Here is a 21071-nt window from a genome sequence, read left to right as displayed (position 1 = left end):
TTTAATATTTTTCTTAAAACCAACATGGCTGCCAAACCCTGGGCCCGATCCCGTTGAAATTTCAAACCGTCATTCCGCATGACTGTTCCACCATAAAGATGATGTTTCACATTTATTGATGCAGTAGTTCCAGAGTAAACATTAATTAATATTTTTTCCTTCAATCCACTATGGCTGCCAAACGTTGTCGTACCTCAAAAGGGGGTGAGAACTTTTTATTCGTCATGGAGAGGCGGTCATAATGGTGGAGTTTCGCCTGGATCTGTTCAGTCGTTTCAGAGAAAAAGACGTTTAAAGATATTATTTTTCAATCTAAGATGGCCGCCAAACCGTGTGACGTCATAATTTTTACCATGAGTGCACACACAATGGTAGATGATAATTGCAAATTTTCGATTCGTTAGGTTAAGCGGTTCCAGAGAAAACATTATTTAATATTTTCTTAAATGAAACATGGCGGCCAAACCGTGTCACTTATCAATTCAAAATTAACAAACTTGTATCTCGTACCTGTCCCGAATATAGTTCTGAAATCTCCCCTTCATCAGACCACCGCTTCTGGAGAAGGAGATGTTTGAAGGTTTTAGGGTTTTTTCAAGATGACCACCAAACCATGTGACCGATCAAGAAGAAATTAACAAACTTGAGAAAGGACCTCATGCGGAATATAAGTGTGAAGTTTCGTCTTAATCTGTCTTGCCCTTCTGGAGAAGAAGATTTCAAAAATTTATTCATTTTCAATCCAAGATGGCTGCCGAACCTTGTGACCTATGATATCATAAATTTAAATTCTGCTTTCCATCGTCGACCCGAACAAGTGTGTGAAGTTTCGTGTAAATCGGATAAGGTCTATTTTTCTATCCAAGATGGCTGCCAAACCATGTGACTTCTGAGGTAAAAAAAATTTTACGATGTATGCAGACTTGAGGGAGGAAGGCACTTGCAAATTTTCGCTTCGATGGCTTATGAAATTCCAGAGAAAACATTATTTTATATTTTTCTTAAATCCAACATGGCGGCCAAACCATGTGACCTATCACTTCGAAATTAACAAACTTGCATCGCATACATGTCACGAATATAGTTCTGAAATCACGCCTTCATTGGACCAGCGCTTCTGGAGAAGAAGATGTTTGAAGGTTTTAAGGTTTTTTTCAAGATGGCCGCCAAACCATGTGACCTGTCAACAAGAAATTAACAAACTTGAGAAAGAACCTCTTGGGGAATGTACCTGTAAAGTTTCGCCTCAATCTGTCCAGCCCTTCTGGAGAAAAGATTTTTTTTTAATGAAAACACTAAAAAACAAGATGGCGGCCGGTAAATAATTAATCCGGTTCGGACGAGGCATACCGAGGGCGTGTCCTCCGGTAATTAGTTCACGTGATTAATTAGGTAACACGGTTAATCCATAGACGGAGGACCCCAGCTCACGTGGTTGAGTTATTGGCGTTCACGGTCAGTTAGCGACCCGCCGCCTCATGGAATTATCCGTGTGCGATGGCCTGCAACTCCGGGGAGTCTGGTGGGAACCCGAGATAGCTTCCCTCTCTGGTGGTCTTTTCACCTGACCCCTGGCCTGCAACAATATATAGATGTATTTATCATGTTTTATTCATTTATTTATTATATTTATCATATTTATATATAGTATAACTTTACCTGAAATAAAACTCATCTTCAGTCTTATCAGTGCATTCAAAATTATCAGTAAAACTACTTTCAAAACTATTGTTTGAACACAAACTCTCAGTATCATAACTGTCTTTTGTTTCAATCGAGATTCTATCATCATTATCATAAATCCTCAAAATCTTCGGTTGTATCATGACTCATTTATTTAGGACTCTAATGAAAGATATAATTTCTTGAAATACCATCTATATCTATATATTTATTTGTACTATCAGAATTAGCTATGATTATTTTTTTTGCAGTAAAGATTATTTTATAATTACTTTTGATGACTATTGAACGAAAAAGTATTTTTCCTTTCTCGATTTCATTAAGATTTCCTTTAGGATTACTAAGCCAATATGTTTAAGATTATTATTAATACTAATGCGTGCCCGTACGTGCGTGGCCGTACATGCGTGGCCGTACGTGCAAAAAAAACTTTCAGACTTCGTGTCAGAAACAACAACCACACAGGCCGTTCCTTCGCTCTCGCGTGCCCGTACGTGCGTGGCCGTATGTGCAAAAAAAACAAACAAACCGCATGTCAAATAACAACCACAGGCCGTTCATTCGCTCTTGCGTGCCTGCAGAACCCGTACGTGCGTGGCCGTACGTGCAAAACAAAAAACAAAAAAAACTTTCAAACAACCAAACAGGCCATTCCTTCGCTCTCGTAAACGACGACTGGATTGGGGCATTGTGTTTATCTATAAATGCGCATAAGAAATCGAGAAATTATTAGAATACAGTAAGTCATCACTATCCGGAAGTCCGTACGTTGTAACCCGTAATGGGGAACGCGCTCTAACTTGGCCATAACTTGGGAACCACTTGTCCAATTAATTTCAAACCTTGAAAAGGCAAACAAACAGAGATTGCTGGAATTATAGATAGAAGATAGATACTGTGGGTGCAAAACGCCAAGCAACGTGTCCTGTTATTGGTAACTGAAGATCTGTTCCCCAACGGCCATGTCTACGCAGCAACGTGTCCTGTCATTGGTAACTCAATGGCGCCCTTTCCCCATCGGCAACGCCGACGCAGCAACGTGTCCTGTCATTGGTTTGGTAAATAAAGGCCATAACTTGGGAACCACTTGTCCGATTAATATCAAACCTTGAAAAGGCACATTACTCAGGTCCCCAGCATTTTCCTGGCAAGTTTCAATTAGATCGGACCAGTGGTTGTCGAGAAACAGAGGTCACAGACACACACACAGACATACAGAGATTGCTGGAATTATAGATAGATAAATACAAGCCTGGTGTTGGCTTAGTGGTTAGGGTGGCGGCTTGGGATCCCAGTGTCCTGAGTTCAAGCCCCGTTGGCTGCTGAATTAATACCAGGGGGTTGACTCAGCCTGTCATCCTTCCGAGGTCGGCGAAATGAGTGCCAGTGTACTGGTCCCGGTGTATGCCCTGGTTAGAATAGGTGTACCATATCCCTGTGTGTCGTAAGAGGCGACCAGGGTTGGCGTCAGGAAGGGCATCCGGCCATAAAACATTGCCTCACAAAAAGCCAAACCCCTGCACAGCAGGGAAAAATGGCTGTAAAAACGGTCATTTTTTTTTATAGATAGATAAATACAAATTTTATCTTTATTAGTCCTAACAGTTCTATTTTCTCTTTCTAATGCTTCTTTCATAAGAGTTTTTCATTTTGCTGTTTGAACCTGTTTCCTTGCCTTCTTTAGGTTTGGATATATTGCTAGAAAGAGAGGAGAACCTTTTGTTAAGATTATTCGTAATGAAGGAGAATAATTAAATAATGATTTTGGAGAAAATATAGAAGATTTCCCACAATAGGAAGTTGTTGAGTTAAAATTATTATTCATTATCGTTCTTATCCAATAATTATTATAATTGTTTTTCTTCAATTTTACATCTCTCACACACTTTTCAATGTCCTCTATCAAGAAGATCTTTTGTTTGTTCATAAGTTTTAACATCTTTATCCATTTTAAAAATTTATTTAGGAATAATTTATTGCTTAAAATATTAATGAGCCTCCAACTAATAGTTTAAATTTCATCTCTGCTCAACAAAGATATTTAAACCAAGAACCAAGTTCCAACATATTCTTTGTTAATATACTCGATGGTGATGAGTGTCAAAAGAAAATTAAGTTATTCCCTAAAATAAAACATAAACAAATATTCATTGGTTCGCTGTTTGAGTATAATAAAAATATGATGGGTGTGAATAATGTGAAGGACCATCCCCTCCCCCACAAGTCGTCTAGAAATGGGGGTTTTGAGGATTTTTTGTTTGTGTTTTTGGCTTAGTTGGAAGAGAGAGAAATAGGAGGAAATTTTGGGGGATTTGGGATGTCAGTCAACGTTTTCCCCTTTTTCCCCATTCACTTCAATGTAAATTTTGAGGTGTCCCAGAACCCCCCCCCCTTCCCTACGACTGATATGGCAGCTGTTTCTTTTTGGTGAAGACTGTTAAAACTGCTGAGGTGCTTAACACTGAACTGTAAATATTGATTCACAGAAGATGGAGGACCAAGTGGACCAGGCACTGCGGCCGGGAAATGCAGACGAAGTTCTCTCGGAGGCTTTTCGACTCACCGTCACTCGGAAGGACATGAAAACCCTCCACCAGCTCAATTGGCTCAACGATGAGGTGTGCTAGGATATCCGTAGTTGTTTATTACCTGTTTAACAGGTGCTGCACATTCATGTGATTGATTGTTTATTTTTATAATACTTGTTTGTTTGCATGTACAGTATAATAAATTGCGTTTTGAAAGAAGTCAAGACATTTTTATCTTGGAGCACATATAATTACTTGTACGTTGCTTGTGGTGTTTTTTGCTGGAGATCCCATTTAGTCCGATAATTGTACGAAGGTTATGATTGCATGTTTTTGACCTTCAGTAAATGATACGCTTTAAGGCATGTCAGAGTAAAAGGGCATACATTCTCTTCTGAAGGTCATAAACTTCTACATGAACCTAATCATGAAACGCAGTAAGCGGGAGAACCTTCCTAACGTCCACATCTTCAACACCTTTTTTTATCCACGCGTACGGAGTGCCGGGTTCCAGGGGGTCAAACGATGGACTAAGAAGGTTGATGTCTTTGCGTCGGACATTATCCTGGTTCCGGTACACCTGGACATCCACTGGTGCCTGGCGGTAAGTTGTGCCAAGTGTTGTTCTCTTTCATTGGTCATCTAACCTTTTGCGAGTTTTTTTTTTTTTTGTACAAAGTCCAGAACCCAGAATGTACCAAGATGCAGCAGGACAAAAGGAACAGCAGAAAGAGAGCAGGCATAAAAATACCAACAGCAGGGCTGAGGGACAAAATAGACAGAGGCAGACAATCAAGGGAGTGAGGGTTAACTGAATTTAGAAAGTGGTCAATTTGAGGGTGGAGAGGTTGAGTTAATGGAGGTATAAATGGTTATGGTTTTAGAATTGGGGATGGTCTAATATTGTGGTGAACAGCTGTCTTGAAGACCTGGAGGGAAGAATGAGATTGAAAATGTGGACGTTGATTCTACGGTTCGGGAAAAGGGGAGCAATTAAGTGGAAAGGAGCAGTAATTTTGTATTTTGGGCGTTCACCAGAAGGCGGTTGTTGGTGGACCGCATTCGTCCTGCAGAAACTTTGGGGGTAGATGGGGGCAAAGCAGGAGAAAAGCAGAGGGTGCAAAACCAAAAGGTGGTGGTAGAAGACAGTGACCACTGACCTGTCTGCAATGGCAAAGTCATAAGTCCATAGACTCAGCTTCATCAATCAATCAATTTCAGTTTTATTCAAATGAGACAGACATGACATAATTCCGAAGACTTAAAAGTCAAGCTTACAATGCAAAAAAAAAAAATTATACAAAGATATGCTATTGATGTGAAATACACTTGACAAGTTATCACAAAAATAAAAAAAACACTTGAAAAAAATCAAAAAACACTTGATTGAGATCGTTATCTCTGAATTAATACTATTCAAAGAAGTTATATGGTATAATTGCTAACACAGAAGCATCTTAGGACAACAACAAAAACAGACGGAGAATGGCTGCACAAAAATTTCGACAAAGCAAGGTTTCTGAGCAGGCAAGGAGCACTGCAATAATTTAGAAATCTCAGGTTGTAAGGGCCCTGTCACACCTTGACGTTTTAGCCAGCAATGGCAACGTATAAAAATGTATGTAAAATGTTGGCGTATGCTGAAATTTTGATGTTTTTTTTCAAGTTTTGGACGTATTCATAACGAGTTGGTAACGTACACAGAACGTTTTAATCACATACAGATAACTTAGACCAATGAATGATTAGCGTGTTGTCGGCGTTCACAACCTATGCCCAACGATAGTTTAACTTAGGCATAGGGCGCTGCACGTATCGCCAACGATCACGTGGCGAAGCCTATTAAAAAGCTGCCGCACGCCGATTTAAATCATAAGCGCCTGAGAATTGGAAGTGTCAACATCGCAGTCACACCTTGACGATTTAGCCAGCATATGCCGACCAATGAAAAATGTGTCTAAAACGCTGGCACACGTCGAATACGTTATGGGTAAGTTGTGTATACGTTAAGAGCACGCTGAAAAACACTGCCATACATCGTAATACGCCTTGTACTTCGTGAAATTTCAAGCATGCTGAAAATTTTACGACGTACTTGCCGTATGGCTCACACGTTCCGCTACGCTGGGGATAAGTTGTCGGCACGATATGGGATTGTTGACACACATCGACACAAGTTCCTTGTAAGTTACTCATAAGTCAAAACACGTCGAGGTAATGTTTTGCATACCCGAAACTTATTTTCTCCGTCAAGTCATATTTTCTTTTTTTCTCCTTGGCTCCGTGAAGGCACGTGACGAAATATCTGAAGTTGTTGTTGTTGTTGTTGTTGTTTTTTTTTTATTATTTTTATCTTGCCAAAACGAAGTTTTTGCAAGATATGTTAGTCAGCTTGTATGTTTTTTTTTGTTTGTTTGTCTGTAATCACGTATAAAAAATTCTGCAGAGCACAGTTATCATTGGAAATTTTTGTAACTTCGCATATCAGAGGCCTAGAGAGGTCCCTTTCAGCGCATAAAATTTTGAAGGTCAAGGTCACTTTGTAGCAAATCAGGGGAGTCGACGAAACCCTTATTTTTTGAGTAATTTTGATCGGATCGTCTTCAAACTTCATGGGAATATAGTTCATGGTCTGGCGCTCAGCTGATTAATTTTTGGTGGCGATCGGCCTTGACCTTCATGGTTTGCGCCTGAGGTCAAACATTTGACCCCAAGGTCAAATTTTCAAATTTTAGGAACCATATCGTGTAGAACCTCAAATTGAACACCTCGATGAGTGCTTTCTTGATATGTCAAGCTTGAGACATTATGACGTCATTTGGTGACGTTCTGAGGCAAACGCATATTTTTCATGGTTACTCTGTAGAACGATTCTCATCGGAATCTCTCGTAGGCAGATATTCCTCAAGGAGTTGCTCCTGGTGGATAGCAGCTCTGTTCACCTCAGTGTGACCTTAAAGAAGTCACACGTGGTCACCTTTTGACAAGACCGGGTGGTTTTTTATTTTATTTTTTTAGTCTATCACGAATTTTAAAATAAATTCGGGCATTTGCTTTTAAGTTTCGACGTCGACGTGACAATATCCTCAAACAGAAAATATTCACAGAGGAGGAACTAAGAATAACACGAGCAAACTGAAGAGGCAATCGGACGTGACGTAACGGCACGTGACGAAATATCGGAAGTTGGTGTTGGTTTTTTTTTTTTTTAAACACTGCCAATACGCCATTATACGGTAGCTGTAAATTTGAAACACGTTCAGTAAGTTATGTGGTCGTCCGGAAGACGTCAAACAAATACGTCTGCATACGTCAATATGCGTTGGAGGTACGTTACTCATAGATTCAAAGCACGTTACTCAGGTTAGAAATAAGTTTTGGGTAAGCTAAGCATTACCTCGACGTGTTTCGACTTATGAGCAAATTACAAGTAACGTGTGTCGACGTGTGCCACCGATCGCATAACGTGCCTCGACGTGTGTTAACGATCGTGTAACGTGCCTACAACACGTTACTCATAGGTTATAAATAAGTTTCGGGTACGCTAATCATTACCTCGACGTGTTTCGACTTATGAGTAACTTGCAAGTAACGTGTGTCAACGATTGCATAACCTGCCTGCAACTTATTCCCAGCGTATGCGGAACGTGTGAGCCATACGCCGGCATATGTCGCAAAATTTCAAGCATGCTAAAATTTGTGGACAACCGCAAAGTACAACGATTAAAGCCAGTGTACTACGACGTATGGCAGTGTTTTTCAGCGTGCTCTTAACGTATACACAACTTACCCATAACGTATTCGACGTGTGCCAGCGTTTTGGACAAATTTTTCATAAATCGGCATTCGCTGGCTAAATCGTCAAGGTGTGTCGGCCTCTTTAGTGAGTGAGCACAATAACAACGAACAATGAGAACATGACAAATATATAATTTGCTATTGATTCACAGCTTACAAGGTATGGGACAGTTTATTGTTTATATCTTTTAGTTCGGGTTTTTGGAATATGTAGATGATGTGAGTTTCTGAGATCAAGACCGGTGATATGTTGGCGATTGGATGGGAGTATGTTTCGATGACGACTAGACAGTGAAGGGACTTGCCAAAGTGAGATAGTATTGTGATTCTTCTTTCTGCTGGTGTGGGGAGGTTATAGGCACACAGATCAGCATAATCGGATGTCTCAAGAAATGTGATAAAACGCTGGACTCTTCGCTGTACCCGCTAAATGCTTTATGGCTGCTTCACGGACAGGCTGGAGGTCCATACAGAAGCAATGAACTCCAACAGACATCAAATGTACATGGTGTATATCAGAATCAAGTCTGTGATGATGGGGCCACCATTTCTCTTCAGCAAGCACAGGATTGTAGAGACACCATGAAGCATGCGATATAATTTGTTGTACTTGTGAGTTCGAATGAAGTAAACAGTAACTTCAAGGAGACAAAGCGATGATACTATTTCAAGTGTCATGTCATTATTACAAATCATCGTAGCAGGGGGATCAGTATGCAGAAAGCTAACTTGCAGAACTTTACATTTCTGAAGCTTTGGATGCATAAAATTGTTGTGACTCCAAGCAGAAAGGACATCCAAGTGTGTCTGCAGAGCACTTTCTTGTGATTTGGGGAAATCTCTTTGAGCTTAAGGTCATCCACATATTTCTACGTGTTATCAAAACAGAGCGCAGTGTCCGTTGACCATTATCAAAAAAATAATGGGCCCGAGCTTGGTCCTCTGAGGGACACTGCACGTCAGGATCTGGGATGATGATGTGGCACCATTGTTTCACAGAGTCTGCAAACGATCAGAAAGAAAGCTGCATATGGTCGGGATGATCACCGGGTCGATGTCAAGTTTAATCAACTTGTGCACTGCTATCGTTTGGTGAATCAAATCAAAGGCCTTCTTTTAAAATCGATGGTACAGATGTTGGCGTAGTGGCCGGGCTTGTCAAGACCTCAGTAAATATCATCCAGAAGATTGATGAAGTCGTGGTCGACAGAGCTGCCTTTCATATTGCCAAACTGATGTGGGTCTATCAGATGCTCGATGTTGGCCATTATTATTCTGCCAAAAAGCCTTCAAACCAGTGAGCTACGATAGGCGTAATTGAGATCTGGCAAAGTTGGCTGAAATCAATAACAAGCCCATCTTTTGATACTGGGCACACTTATGCAATTTTTCAGCAATTTCGGAAATGACCAAAACGAAGACAATTATTAAAATGTCTGGCCATGGGGTCTAAAATCTTGTGAGCAAACTTTCAGGAGCCATATGGGAACGTCATTTGGATAACTGACCTTGGATGCATTCAACCCGTGAAGGTGATTGTAGACCTCTTTATGCTCAATAGTTGGGGGAGGACCAGCCGACAAGTATGCAGGAAGAGCGGAAGGGAAGGACCAGCCGGCAACTCGTTACAGACTTGAGCAAAATAGCAATTCAATCTATGCAATTTCAATTGGCAATTTTTGTGAGTCTGATAGGAGGGGGGAACGTTTGCTCATTCCAGTCAAATATCTTATTTCCTGATGCACTTGCCTGGTTCGGTCTCTTTCAGATGCTGGATTTTGTGAGCATAATATTTCTTTTTCACTTTCTTTATTTCTCTCTTTACCTCATTTTTCAGTTTTCTGAAGGCATGGACATCATCTCTTTGATAACTAGCGTCACGACTGGCAATAAGTCTTAGAAGACGATTGCTCATCCACCGTCTGTCATTCAATCGGTGCTTGATCTTTACAGATTCAAAATGGTGCCTGCACTGGTCAGTACTCAGCTGATCGTTGTATGCATAAAACCTCTACAAAATTGACTTCTCAGGATTCCCAAATTGGATATACAGACAGACTTCATGGGCTGGGTGGAAAAAAAAATATTTTCCATTGAATGTCTGAAAGATAGTGAAGCCTGGGTACGAGAGGAGGGTGGATGAACTTGGTAAGAAACATTTTATTCAGTAAATAATCTGTCGGGTTTTTGGAGAGGAGGAACTGTGCACAGCATATTGTGTTTGTTTTTTTGTTGTTTGGAGAGCGGAAAAGTATTTTTTTTTAATTTCTTTTTATTTTAAGTGAGGAGGAGAAAAGGATCAAGTGGAGGGATCAAATATGGCAATACTAAAAGGATGAAAAACAAAGCACATGCGATCAAAACAGACAGAAGCATCAACTGATTAGCTGTGCCCTTAACGAGAAAGCCGATGTTTTTGGGGGTTTTTTTTATAAACAGGGACACAAGTTCGACAATTCCACACAACTTGGTGTGGCTTGGAATGAAAAATTGGACGAAAACATGATCAAAAACAATGTATCTCGTCCAGGAAACAGTTTTTATGAGCTGGAAGGAGGAACTCAGAACCAGGATTCTTAAAGTTAATAAAACAGTTAATAAAAATTGTTTTTGTTAACCAACTCTTATTATTATCGTTATTATTATTGTTATTATTAATGTATTTTTAAAGAAGTTGCTCTTATTATCTTGGCTCAAAGTCCACTTATTGTTATCTGTGTTCTGCATCTCTGAATGTGTTGTTCCTTTGTGAGGTTGTTGAACCGATCATGCTACAATGTAGTGGTGACTGTAGCAGTGTTCTGCATCCATGGATGTTTGTACTTGTCAGCATATCGTTTTTACTTTTTTTTTTGTCTCTCTTGTTGCATGCAGTCAATCGATTTAAGAAAAAGAACCATCTCGTATTATGACTCCATGGGAAACGGAAACCAAGAGGCTTGTCATGTCCTGCTGTGAGCGCTGGATGACCCCGTTTAAACCGTTTCTTCTTGCCTTTACGAATGGAATTTTTTTTTGTATAAATATACACCATCCTCTGCCATATTTTATTTTATTTTATTTTTGTTTCCAAAGGAACTACCTAAAGGAAGAGAGCTTGGACAAAAAGGGGAAGAAATTTCCCACCTTTGAGTGGCGTTTGCAATCCAAGAGTCCCAGGGTATGTTGAAATCTGAGGGTTCTATGCTCGTACTTGTGTTGTTTGCTTGCATGCCATGCTTTCGAAAGTGTTGCAGTGTAGCTTTTCTACATTTCCTAAACAAGAATAATTGATGTAAACTTTTTCGTGTTAATTGAAGGAAGTTTGTTCGCCCCTCCCTCTAAGACTCAAAATAAAGTGTGCCACCTTCAAAGCTATGTTTCTGTGCAGAAAATTCACTTTTTGTAGGGCACAATATTTATTTTTATGTGTGTGAAAATTTTAGGAAACTGACTTCTCATGGAAGCCGAGCTTCCTCATCACCAGGAAGGAATTATACAAGTCCTGCCATTGCACCAAACGTAGCCTCGGGAGAGGCATCAATGATTATTGTTTTTGGGTGGCCTCTGTTATTTTTTTTTTTGCCTTGTTATGAGTGGATACCATGGCTGACAAAATGGCTTGGAGGTATGGACACTCACCTCCAAGTTGTCTGGCCTGGTTTTGAATCCTGAACCAGCTATAAACTGTCATCCCGGTGTTTCACAGGCAGAGTGATTCATCAATGTATGTGCCATCCCTTGGATAGCCATTACATGGGTGTCTCGTCTGCCGGCATTCGTTGGTGGACATTAAAGACCTCATGGTGTCCTTCGTGAAGAGTGGGTGAGCTATCGCTGGCATCATGGCCAAAGTCCAAATTCCTGCCCTAACTACTGCTGGGAAGGCAATGGCAAACCACCGAGTATAACCCTTGCTCAAGAAGCTGCTTCGGTGGCACCGACACTCTGTGAAGAGTATGGTGAAAGACAATGAGAACAAGTAGCGGTACATTCAAAGTACACCGCCCTCATGCAAAATAAATAAATTTTAGGCGCCCCAACAATGCGGCCGTGCAGCACGTGGAGACGGAATTGGGAGGGAGTGGTGTACTTCTGAGGTGACTGTGCACAAATTATACTGAGGTAAATATGTACAAATGATACTTAGTTTATGTGTACAAATGTACTTCTGATGTAAATATTGTTCTGTTTGTGGGGTCGATGGAGGAATTTCATTGGAAAGATAGGATCGTATAGAGTTGCTTGGCCCGTGGACATGTAGGAGACATCGTGATGTAAACTAAGTAGGGAAACTGTGAGCTTAAGTGTTACTTGTCACCACGGGGTGGGGGTGGTGCAGTTAATTAGATTGAGATTAAGGGTAATTTGCCCTTGTGACCTATTCGTATGTTTTTGCATTTCCAAGCCAGCCATGAAGGAGTCGTGTTTTTATAACCACAACCACCATTACAACCGAGCTGCATGACCAAGCAGGCAAGAAGCCCCGCCTCCAAGGGTGACGGCAGGCGGTCACGCCCCCGAGACTACTGATTTATGGGCTTGACGTGAGTAGGAGGAAGAGAAATGAGTCGGAGGACATGTTGGTGACAGCAGACCGTAGTTGTGAGAGAAACGTGGCTGGGATAGAGAATCTTGCGCTTTGCTCTCCTCTCGGCACTACAATGGCTGCCTGATTCTCGTGTCATGCTGCAAATTGGCCGCATGCTGAGCAAGACGCTGGCCATTGACTCTGCCGGACGTGAGACACGGACCTTTGAAGACTCATGTATATCACCAAAGGGAGTGACGCCATTCTGCAGATAGTGGGATCAGCAAGCGCTGTCGACGAAGAAGCCACACCACGTTTCAGGAGCCCTGACGTCGAATATCGCCTCACAAATTACCTGACGTACGTTTCCCACTTTGAGAGAGCGGCTTGGCAACAGTTTTTGGGGCACGCCGATGCGGTCTGAGCACACTTCCTCAGCAAAATGATCGCCTGGACTCAACTAAGTGAAGGAATGAAAAGGAATTTCTTTATTTTCTTTATTTAGTGCGTGCGTGCGTGCGTGCGTGCGTGCGCGCGCGCGTGGGGGCACCTCAGTGAGGCTGTAGATTACCTCACATTTTTCTTTCATTATTATAATTTGAATACTGTCATTAAATTATCAATTTCATTTCATTTGTGTAGCCTGTTTGTGTGGGCTTCGAGTACAGCCCGTGTACCTCCGCCCCTTTGCCGCCCCTCCATCCCCGCACATGCCATTAATCTCCAAAAAGGATTAACTGTAAGCTTCCAAGGGAGAACTGTTTGGCCATCTGTCCAGGTAGTGGCTAACCCTCTGAACACGACAATAAGTGCAAATGATACTTTGTTTATGTGTACAAATATACTTCTGAGATAAATGTGTACAAATGATACTTACTCGCCAAGCAGCATATGGAGACGGGTTTGGGGTTAGCAGTGTGCAATAATTGATTGATTCAGTGATTAATTGCATTATTAAAATAAATAATAGTCATAAAAGAATTGATTTCTCAACCAATTGCCTAATAGCAGAACTAAACCACTACTGTTTCATCCGAATCTGTAACTCTTTGAAAATTAAGTAATTCATCGATTACCTGATTAATCAAAAATGCCCTTTATAGCCAAATCACTTGTTCACTGCCGTGTCAAAATATCAGTTTCCAAGCTCAAGGGGTGCCTGAGATATTGCCCAGATGAGAAAGAAAATATATAAGGAATAAATAAATCGATAATAATTGATTAATCAATTAATTGATCAATAAAAAATGTTTTTGCCAAAGCACATCCTCACTTTTGTCCCCAAATTTTAGCTTCCTCGCTCAAAGGATGGCTGAGATATTGCCCGAACAAGAAAACAAACAAGTAGCCGAACATTCAAAGAACACCGCCCCCTTGTCAAATAAATAAATAATTCCTCCAGTGCGCTACGGTGCCCAGCAATGCCACCTTGCAGCATATGGAGTCGGAATTGGGATGAAGCGATGTACAATAATTGATTAATTAATTAATTAATTGCATAATTAAAATGGATAACTAATAATCATCTTCTCTTCTTCTTTCGGCTGCTCCCGTTAGGGCTCGCCACAGCGGATCATCCGTATGATCCGCATAGTGATTTGGCACATGTTTTACGCCGGATGCCCTTCCTGACGCAACCCTGGTCGCCTCTTACGACACAGGGATATGGTACACCTATTTTAACCGGGGTATACACCGGCCCAGTATACTGGTACTCATTTCGCCGACCTCAGAAGGATGACAGGCTGAGTCAACCCCCTGGTGTATTAATTCAGTGGCCCAACGAGGCTTGAACTCAGGACCTTTTGGATCCCAAGCCGCTGCCCTAACCACTGCGCCAACACACCAGGCTGGATAAATAATAATCATAATATAATTAATTTCTTAATCAATTGGCTAATCCTTCCATCCATTGGGGCCATACTCTGTGCAGAGAATTGGTGCTGCCAAAGCAAGTCTCCTTGGCTATTGGGTGCAATCCTGGACGGGTCGCTACTCCAACACAGGATACCAGCAAGTTGGCACTCATTTTGCCAACCTCAGAAGGATGACAGGTAGAGTCAACCCCACTTGGTATTAATTCAACAGCTGACTGGGATTTTGAACTCGGGCTCTTTGGATCCTGAGCCCACCACCCTAACCATTCAACCAACACCAGACATAATTGGCTAATAGCATACCTAAACCACCACTGTTTCATAGGAATCTAACTTTTTGAAAATTACGTAATTAATACATTAATCAATAAATCAGAAATACCCTTTATAGCCAAATCACTTGTTCACTGTTATGTCAAATATCAGCTTCCTTGCTCAAAAGGTGCCTGAGATATCGCCCAGACAAACAAAACAAACAAACAAGAAAAAGAGAAATACAAAATTGCAGACTCTCACCAAGACTTTTGTGTAGTGTGTTGTGTGTGGCGTTTGTGTACTGGTATGTTACGTAATTAATAAGAGACATAATTAGAACCATCGCTTTCTAAGTACTGACTCTGATGACCGGTTCAGCCATGTCGTAGGTTTTATTTTTTTTTTCAATGTTTTTTTTTTTAACAATATGGCTGCCAAATCACGTGACCGATAACGTCATCAAAACATTTTATCGACCATTTTATCCCTAGATGACCCTCAATAATTTTCATACTGATCGGATGTAGCGTTCTACATCTGCAATTATGACATCATAATGAAGGCACTTATGATGTCATTAAAAAATCACTCATTCCCCATGAGGTGTACTTGCTCTGTAGCAAGTTTAATTTTTTTTCCTTGGTGTGGTTTCAGAGATAGAGGTCCAAAGTTTTTTTTTCCCATTTTTTCCAACATGGCTGCCACACCATGCGACCGATGAGCTCATAATTATGATTAAAGCATTCTACATGAGTAGTCGCACAAATGGCGAAAATTTAGTCTCAATTGGACAAGCGGTTGCGGAGAAAAACGCAAAAGTTCTGTGTGGACAAAACCAAACCAACAGACAAACAAACAAGCAGTCATAGACTGGTACTTACGAAATTGTCAACTTGACCTCTGACCTTGTCTAATAAAAGCTGTCTCTCGAGAAGGTAGCGACGCAAACCAGAAGTTTCTACGATGATTCTGTACCAAACCATCAAAAATCGAATGTTTGACCTTACTGTGACCTTGAGCTTTGACCGATTTTGACCGATTTTGACCGATTTTGACCAAAATCTAAACAGCGCGAGCCATCACCCTCCTGAATCACGTGGTGTAATTTGACATTGGTAGCTTCTTCCGTTCTCGAGTTACCGCGGATTAACGTAACGTTAAGGTCACACTCGACGGCCCCCCAACTCGAAAGGACGCCGGGCCGAGCGCGATGACGTCAGCGCGCACACGCAAAACCTTTACATGACTCAACGACGCGTCTGCTCGAGCGCGCTGCGCCACGTGACGAGCCGTGACGCGGCAAGTGAAATATTTTTATTCAATCTTAAAACGTCTCCAAAACATCCGATTTTTACCAGAATTTCGACAAGCGAGTGTTAAGCGTCCTAAGCGATCGCAAAAACCGAAGACAAAATTAAAATCGAAGTTAAAACGAACTCGTAACGTCGACCGAAGCAAAAATACTCCATTTCTCCACAGAAATTTACAGAATTATTTAATATTATTTTATAACACTGAAATTTTTAAAACAGCCATAACTCGACCAATTGGCACAAATTCCTCCGAACTTACCTCGATCTTCCAAACTCACGCTCCGTCAACAATACCTGTGGTAACTTTTCTCGAGTTATCATGTTTTGGATGTTTGACCTCACTGTGACCTTGACCTTTGACCGATTTTGACCAAAATCTAATCAGCGCTAGCCATCACCCTCCTGAATCACGTGGTGTAATTTGACATTGGTAGCTTCTTCCGTTCTTGAGTTATCTGTACCAAACCATCAAAAATCGAATGTTTGACCTCACTGTGACCTTGACCTTTGACCGATTTTGACCAAAATCTAATCAGCACTTGCCATCACCCTCTTGAATCACGTGGTGTAATTTGACATTGGTAGCTTCTTCCGTTCTTGAGTTATCGTGCCAACAAACAAACAAGCAGTCATAGACTGGTACTTACGAAATCGTCAACTTGACCTCTGACCTTGTCCAATAAAAGCTGTCTCTGGAGAAGGTAGTGACGCAAACCAGAAGTTTCTACGATGATTCTGTACCAAAGCATCAAAAATCGAATGTTTGACCTCACTGTGACCTTGACCTTTGACCGATTTTGACCAAAATCTAATCAGCGCTAGCCATCACCCTCCTGAATCACGTGGTGCAATTTGGCATTGGTAGCTTCTTCCGTTCTCGAGTTATCTGTACCAAACCATCAAAAATCTAACATGTAACCTCACTGTGACCTTGACCTTTGACCGATTTTGACCAAAATCTAATCAGCGCTAGCCATCACCCTCCTAAATCTGTGGTGTAATTTGACATTGGTAGCTTCTTCTGTTCTCGAGTTATCTGTACCAAACCATCAAAAATCTAGTAATGTAACCTCACTATGACCTTGACCTTTGACCGATTTTGACCAAAATCTAATCGTCGCTAGCTATCACCCTCCTGAATCACGTGGTGTAATTTGACATTGGTAGCTTCTTCCGTTCTCGAGTTATCTGCACCAAACCATCAAAAATTGAATATGTAACCTCACTGTGACCTTGACCTTTGACCGATTTTGACCAAAATCTAATCAGCGCAAGCCATCACCCTCCTGAATCACGTGGTCTAATTTGATATTGGTAGCATCTCCCGTTCTCGAGTTATCGTGCCTACAAACAAACACAAACAAACACACAAACAGAAACTGAAGTCATCAATATAATCTTTGGATTTCGTTAGTTACAAACAAGCAGTCATAGACTGGTACTTACGAAATCGTCAACTTGACCTCTGACCTTGTCTAATAAAAGCATGAATCAGTCTGAACAATGAAAGCAATCTCCTGTGCATGCGTCACTTCTCAGGCTTGTGCCTCTGCAAACAGCTACACCCCCATGTGGTAATTCACCACATCTATGTTGCACATGCGCATAAGATATTTGTAATATATCGTTAACTGCCGCGTTTGGGGTAGATTTTAGATATGAAATAAATTGATAAATATTATAACTAAAAAAATTAATCAATATTTTGAAAAATTACACAGCATGCAAGATGCAAGTTCCAAATTAAAAAGAATAGTGCGGCGTAGGAATACCGGAAGTGACAACAAAAAAGTGGCAGCCTCCTGTCCGTCTGAGTTGTTTTTTTTAGGTCAAAAAAGTAGTCCGTAGCCGTTACCAGAGATAATAATCTCCCCAGATCGCAATGAAAGGTCACTCTGAGTGTGTTGACTCGGCAAAATGTACTTATCTGCAATGTTTGAAATGTTGAGAAAGCAGGTGTTGCTGTGTTATGTTACACTAGTACGAATGTAGTTCCTAAATAAAACCGAATTGTGTCGTTTGATTAATTGACACTAAGTTGTGTTTGCAACTTTGATACTCATATCAATAGACTACATGGTCTCATTCTATATGTAAAATGCTGCAGAACGCTTAATTTTCAAACCAAATATATCTAAGTGCAAAATACATAGGTGTACATTTATGACACCTGATATGTGAACAGTTTAACGCTTGTTGCCTTCATTCTGATCACACAAATAGCTGAAAATTTTGACGTCATACGCTTGCGAAAGCTATGCATAATTTGTACTAAGATGCATTGTGAAACATTTAGATATTCCATTGAAGTTTGTTTTGGCGTCAACAGGAAGTCGCTACAACTTCCGTTTACTGAGTTATGTTCAAAAGCTTGTTTTCACCTTTTTTGACGTAACGTCGTGACGTTAATTGTGATTATGACGTGGTTTGATCCCATACCATTCCAGGTAGATAGCCTATCAAGTGTTAACATTTAAAATTGTTATCTGCAATAATAAATGAGTTATGACAAGAACTAAATCAGTAAAAGTCCCATTTGATTATAACTAGCATAACCCGCACTCTGCGTGACATGTTGGAGTGGGTGTGTTTGAGAAAGGAACTGATGCAGAGTATCAGTAGTAATTTTACTTTAATGCAGTAAGTGGAATACGATTTCACTGTTTCAGAACCATTTTATTTACTTTTTTTGTACCATGCACCTCATATGGTCTTTGAGATAATGTAAGCCGAATATCACGTTACTCGAGCGCAGAACGAAGTTGAAGATAGCGCGACACGAAACCACAAACTTGGAAATAATATATAATTTTATTTTATTTACTTTTTTGTACCATGCACCTCATATGGTCTTTGAGATAATGTAAGCCGAATATCACGTTACTCGAGAGCAGAACAAAGTCAAAGATAGCGTGACACGAAACCACAAACTCGGAAATAATATATAAGATGGGAGCAAAATGTTACCATGGAAACCGTCGCTACGTCAAAATGCCTTGACAGATTCTTCTGAAACTTGGTACACCCATTCAGTGACCCAATATGTAGATTCAGTAAAAATGTCAAGTCAATCGGATGAAAATTGACGATTTTAGAAATTTGACCTTTTAAAAAAAATTTCGACCTTGACCAATCTCAAACGGCTGACCGAAGTCGATGAACCATTGACACTTTTTGAAGAGCTTTCTCTAAGGAAGATAACGCCCTTAATCGGAAGTCTTTATGATCATTTTTGGCCGAGTTATCATGTTTTGGATGTTTGACCTCACTGTGACCTTGACCTTTGACCGATTTTGACCAAAATCTCATCAGTGCTAGCCATCACCCTCCTGAATTACATGGTGTAATTTGACATTGGTTGCTTCTTCCGTTCTCGAGTTATCGTGCCTACAAACAAACAAATAAACCAATGTCACCCCCAGGGTGACCAGTATCTTGCCAAATTGTGAACATGAGTGACTTATTTATTCGATTAAAGTTACTCAAAAAAATAAGGGTTTCGTCGACCTTGATGCTTGACATTTTTGTGACCTTGACCTTTGACCTTGACCTTTATATTTTCATATGGTTAATGGTATCTCTCCAGGACCGTTGTACATGAAATATCAAGAGATTTTGATGAGAACTGAGGAAATAAAATTTTCATGAAAAATCCGTTTTTTCGTCATGACGTCATCAAATGACGTCATAGCGTCAAACTTTGACAGATCTGGAAAGCACTTATCAAGCGCTTTCATATGAGGTATTACTCGATATGGTTCCTAAAACTTGAAAATTTGACCTTGGGGTCAAAAACTTTCGACCTCCATCGCTAACCATGAAGGTCAAGGCTGATCGCCACCAAAAATTAATCAGCTGAGCGCCAGACCATGAACTATATTCCCATGAAGTTTGAAGACGATCTGATCAAAATTAATAAAAAAAAAATAAGGGTTTTGTCGACTCCCCTGATTTGCGACAAAGTGACCTTGATCTTTGACCTTGACCTTGAAAATTTTATGCACTGAAAGGGACCTCTATAGGACTCTGATATGCGAAGTTACAAAAATTTCCAATGATAACTGTGCTCTGCAGAGTGATCGATACGTGATTACAGACAAACAAACAAACAAAAAAACATACAAGCTGACTAACATATCTTGCAAAAACTTCGTTTTGGCAAGATAACAAACAAACAAACAAACAAACAAACAAACAGAGGACGGAAGTCATCAATATACTTACGAAATATTTAGATTTCGTAAGTAACAAACGGACACAAATGCAATACACTCTCCTTCGACGAGGTAACAAAACCAAGTGCAAACTGAGTGCTCCCTTCCTTCGGCACCCGGTGATTATGTCACGCATCGCCTGCATATGGAATTGGCCAGGAGCGGTGTACAATAGAGAATACCTTGTGCTTAAATGGAGTTTCTGTGACTGATTAGGTTCTGCAGCAAGTGGTTGCCTCCAGGCTTGTGCCTACTTTGCACCACCCTGCTCTCTATGTTGTACTCTTCTCTCTCGCCCCCATACAGTCGGTCGTGTTTTGTGGTGTCGTCATGGGAGCCATGTGTGTGTTTGTTCAGTTGCGAGTTGCTCTGATTTGTCGGTTTTTCTATCCCTTTTCATGTCTATTCCATCCTTTTCTCCCATCTTTGCTTAGCTGTACATCATTACTCTCTGTCTGTCCCCCCCCCCCCAACCCCTTCCGTTTTAATCAGAACAGATTGAGGCAAAACTTTACCTCCATGAGGAACAAATCGGTCTACATATGACATCATGGGTCACATAGTTTGACGGCTATAATTCAGGGTGGCCATAAAGTCTGGAAACGTAGATAATATGTCATTCTGTTACAATTTGAAGATGTCCTTGACGAAAGACGAACGTGTTGAGGTGACACTGCTGAGTGGATGCGAGGGCTGGTCATATTGACGGATAGCAGAGCACTTCAACGCATGTCATCCCGGAAGAGCTGCCATCTTTCAAAACAGTGCGGAAGCTGGTTCAAAAATTCAAGGATACAGGCAGTGTGTTGGACAAACTCTGTTCTGGACGACCATCTGTATCCGAGGTGAAAGAAACTGTCGCAGTGAAGGTAATGGCCAGCCCAAATAAATCA

At 40.8% G+C, this 21071-nt stretch overlaps 1 protein-coding gene across 11 annotated transcripts in view; it reads left to right on the top strand.

Annotated features, from left to right (window-relative positions):
• The window catches only part of LOC147030298 (sentrin-specific protease 1-like), a 147741-nt gene that overhangs the window by 85604 nt on the left and 41066 nt on the right, over window positions 1-21071 (top strand). For 10 of the 11 annotated variants that reach the window (XR_015056297.1, XM_085874218.1, XM_085874213.1 and 7 more), the window contains 4 exons: window positions 4170-4301; window positions 4612-4815; window positions 10884-10963; window positions 11085-11169. Coding sequence is in view for 10 of the 11 variants with exons in the window: in XM_085874218.1 (XP_085730344.1) it covers window positions 4170-4301; window positions 4612-4815; window positions 10884-10963; window positions 11085-11169 (501 nt within the window). In the remaining variant the exon portion in view is untranslated. The remainder of the gene's footprint in view (window positions 1-4169; window positions 4302-4611; window positions 4816-10883; window positions 10964-11084; window positions 11170-21071) is intronic. The other variant, XM_085874214.1, reaches the window with a different exon arrangement.

This window comes from Eptatretus burgeri, chromosome 3 (genome assembly GCF_056783735.1).
Source record: "Eptatretus burgeri isolate ZD-2024b chromosome 3, Ebu_testis_v1, whole genome shotgun sequence".
Classification (NCBI taxonomy): Eukaryota; Metazoa; Chordata; class Myxini; order Myxiniformes; family Myxinidae; genus Eptatretus; species Eptatretus burgeri.
The sequence above is the reverse complement of the archived record's forward strand: the minus strand, read 5'-3'. Positions and strand labels throughout refer to the sequence as shown.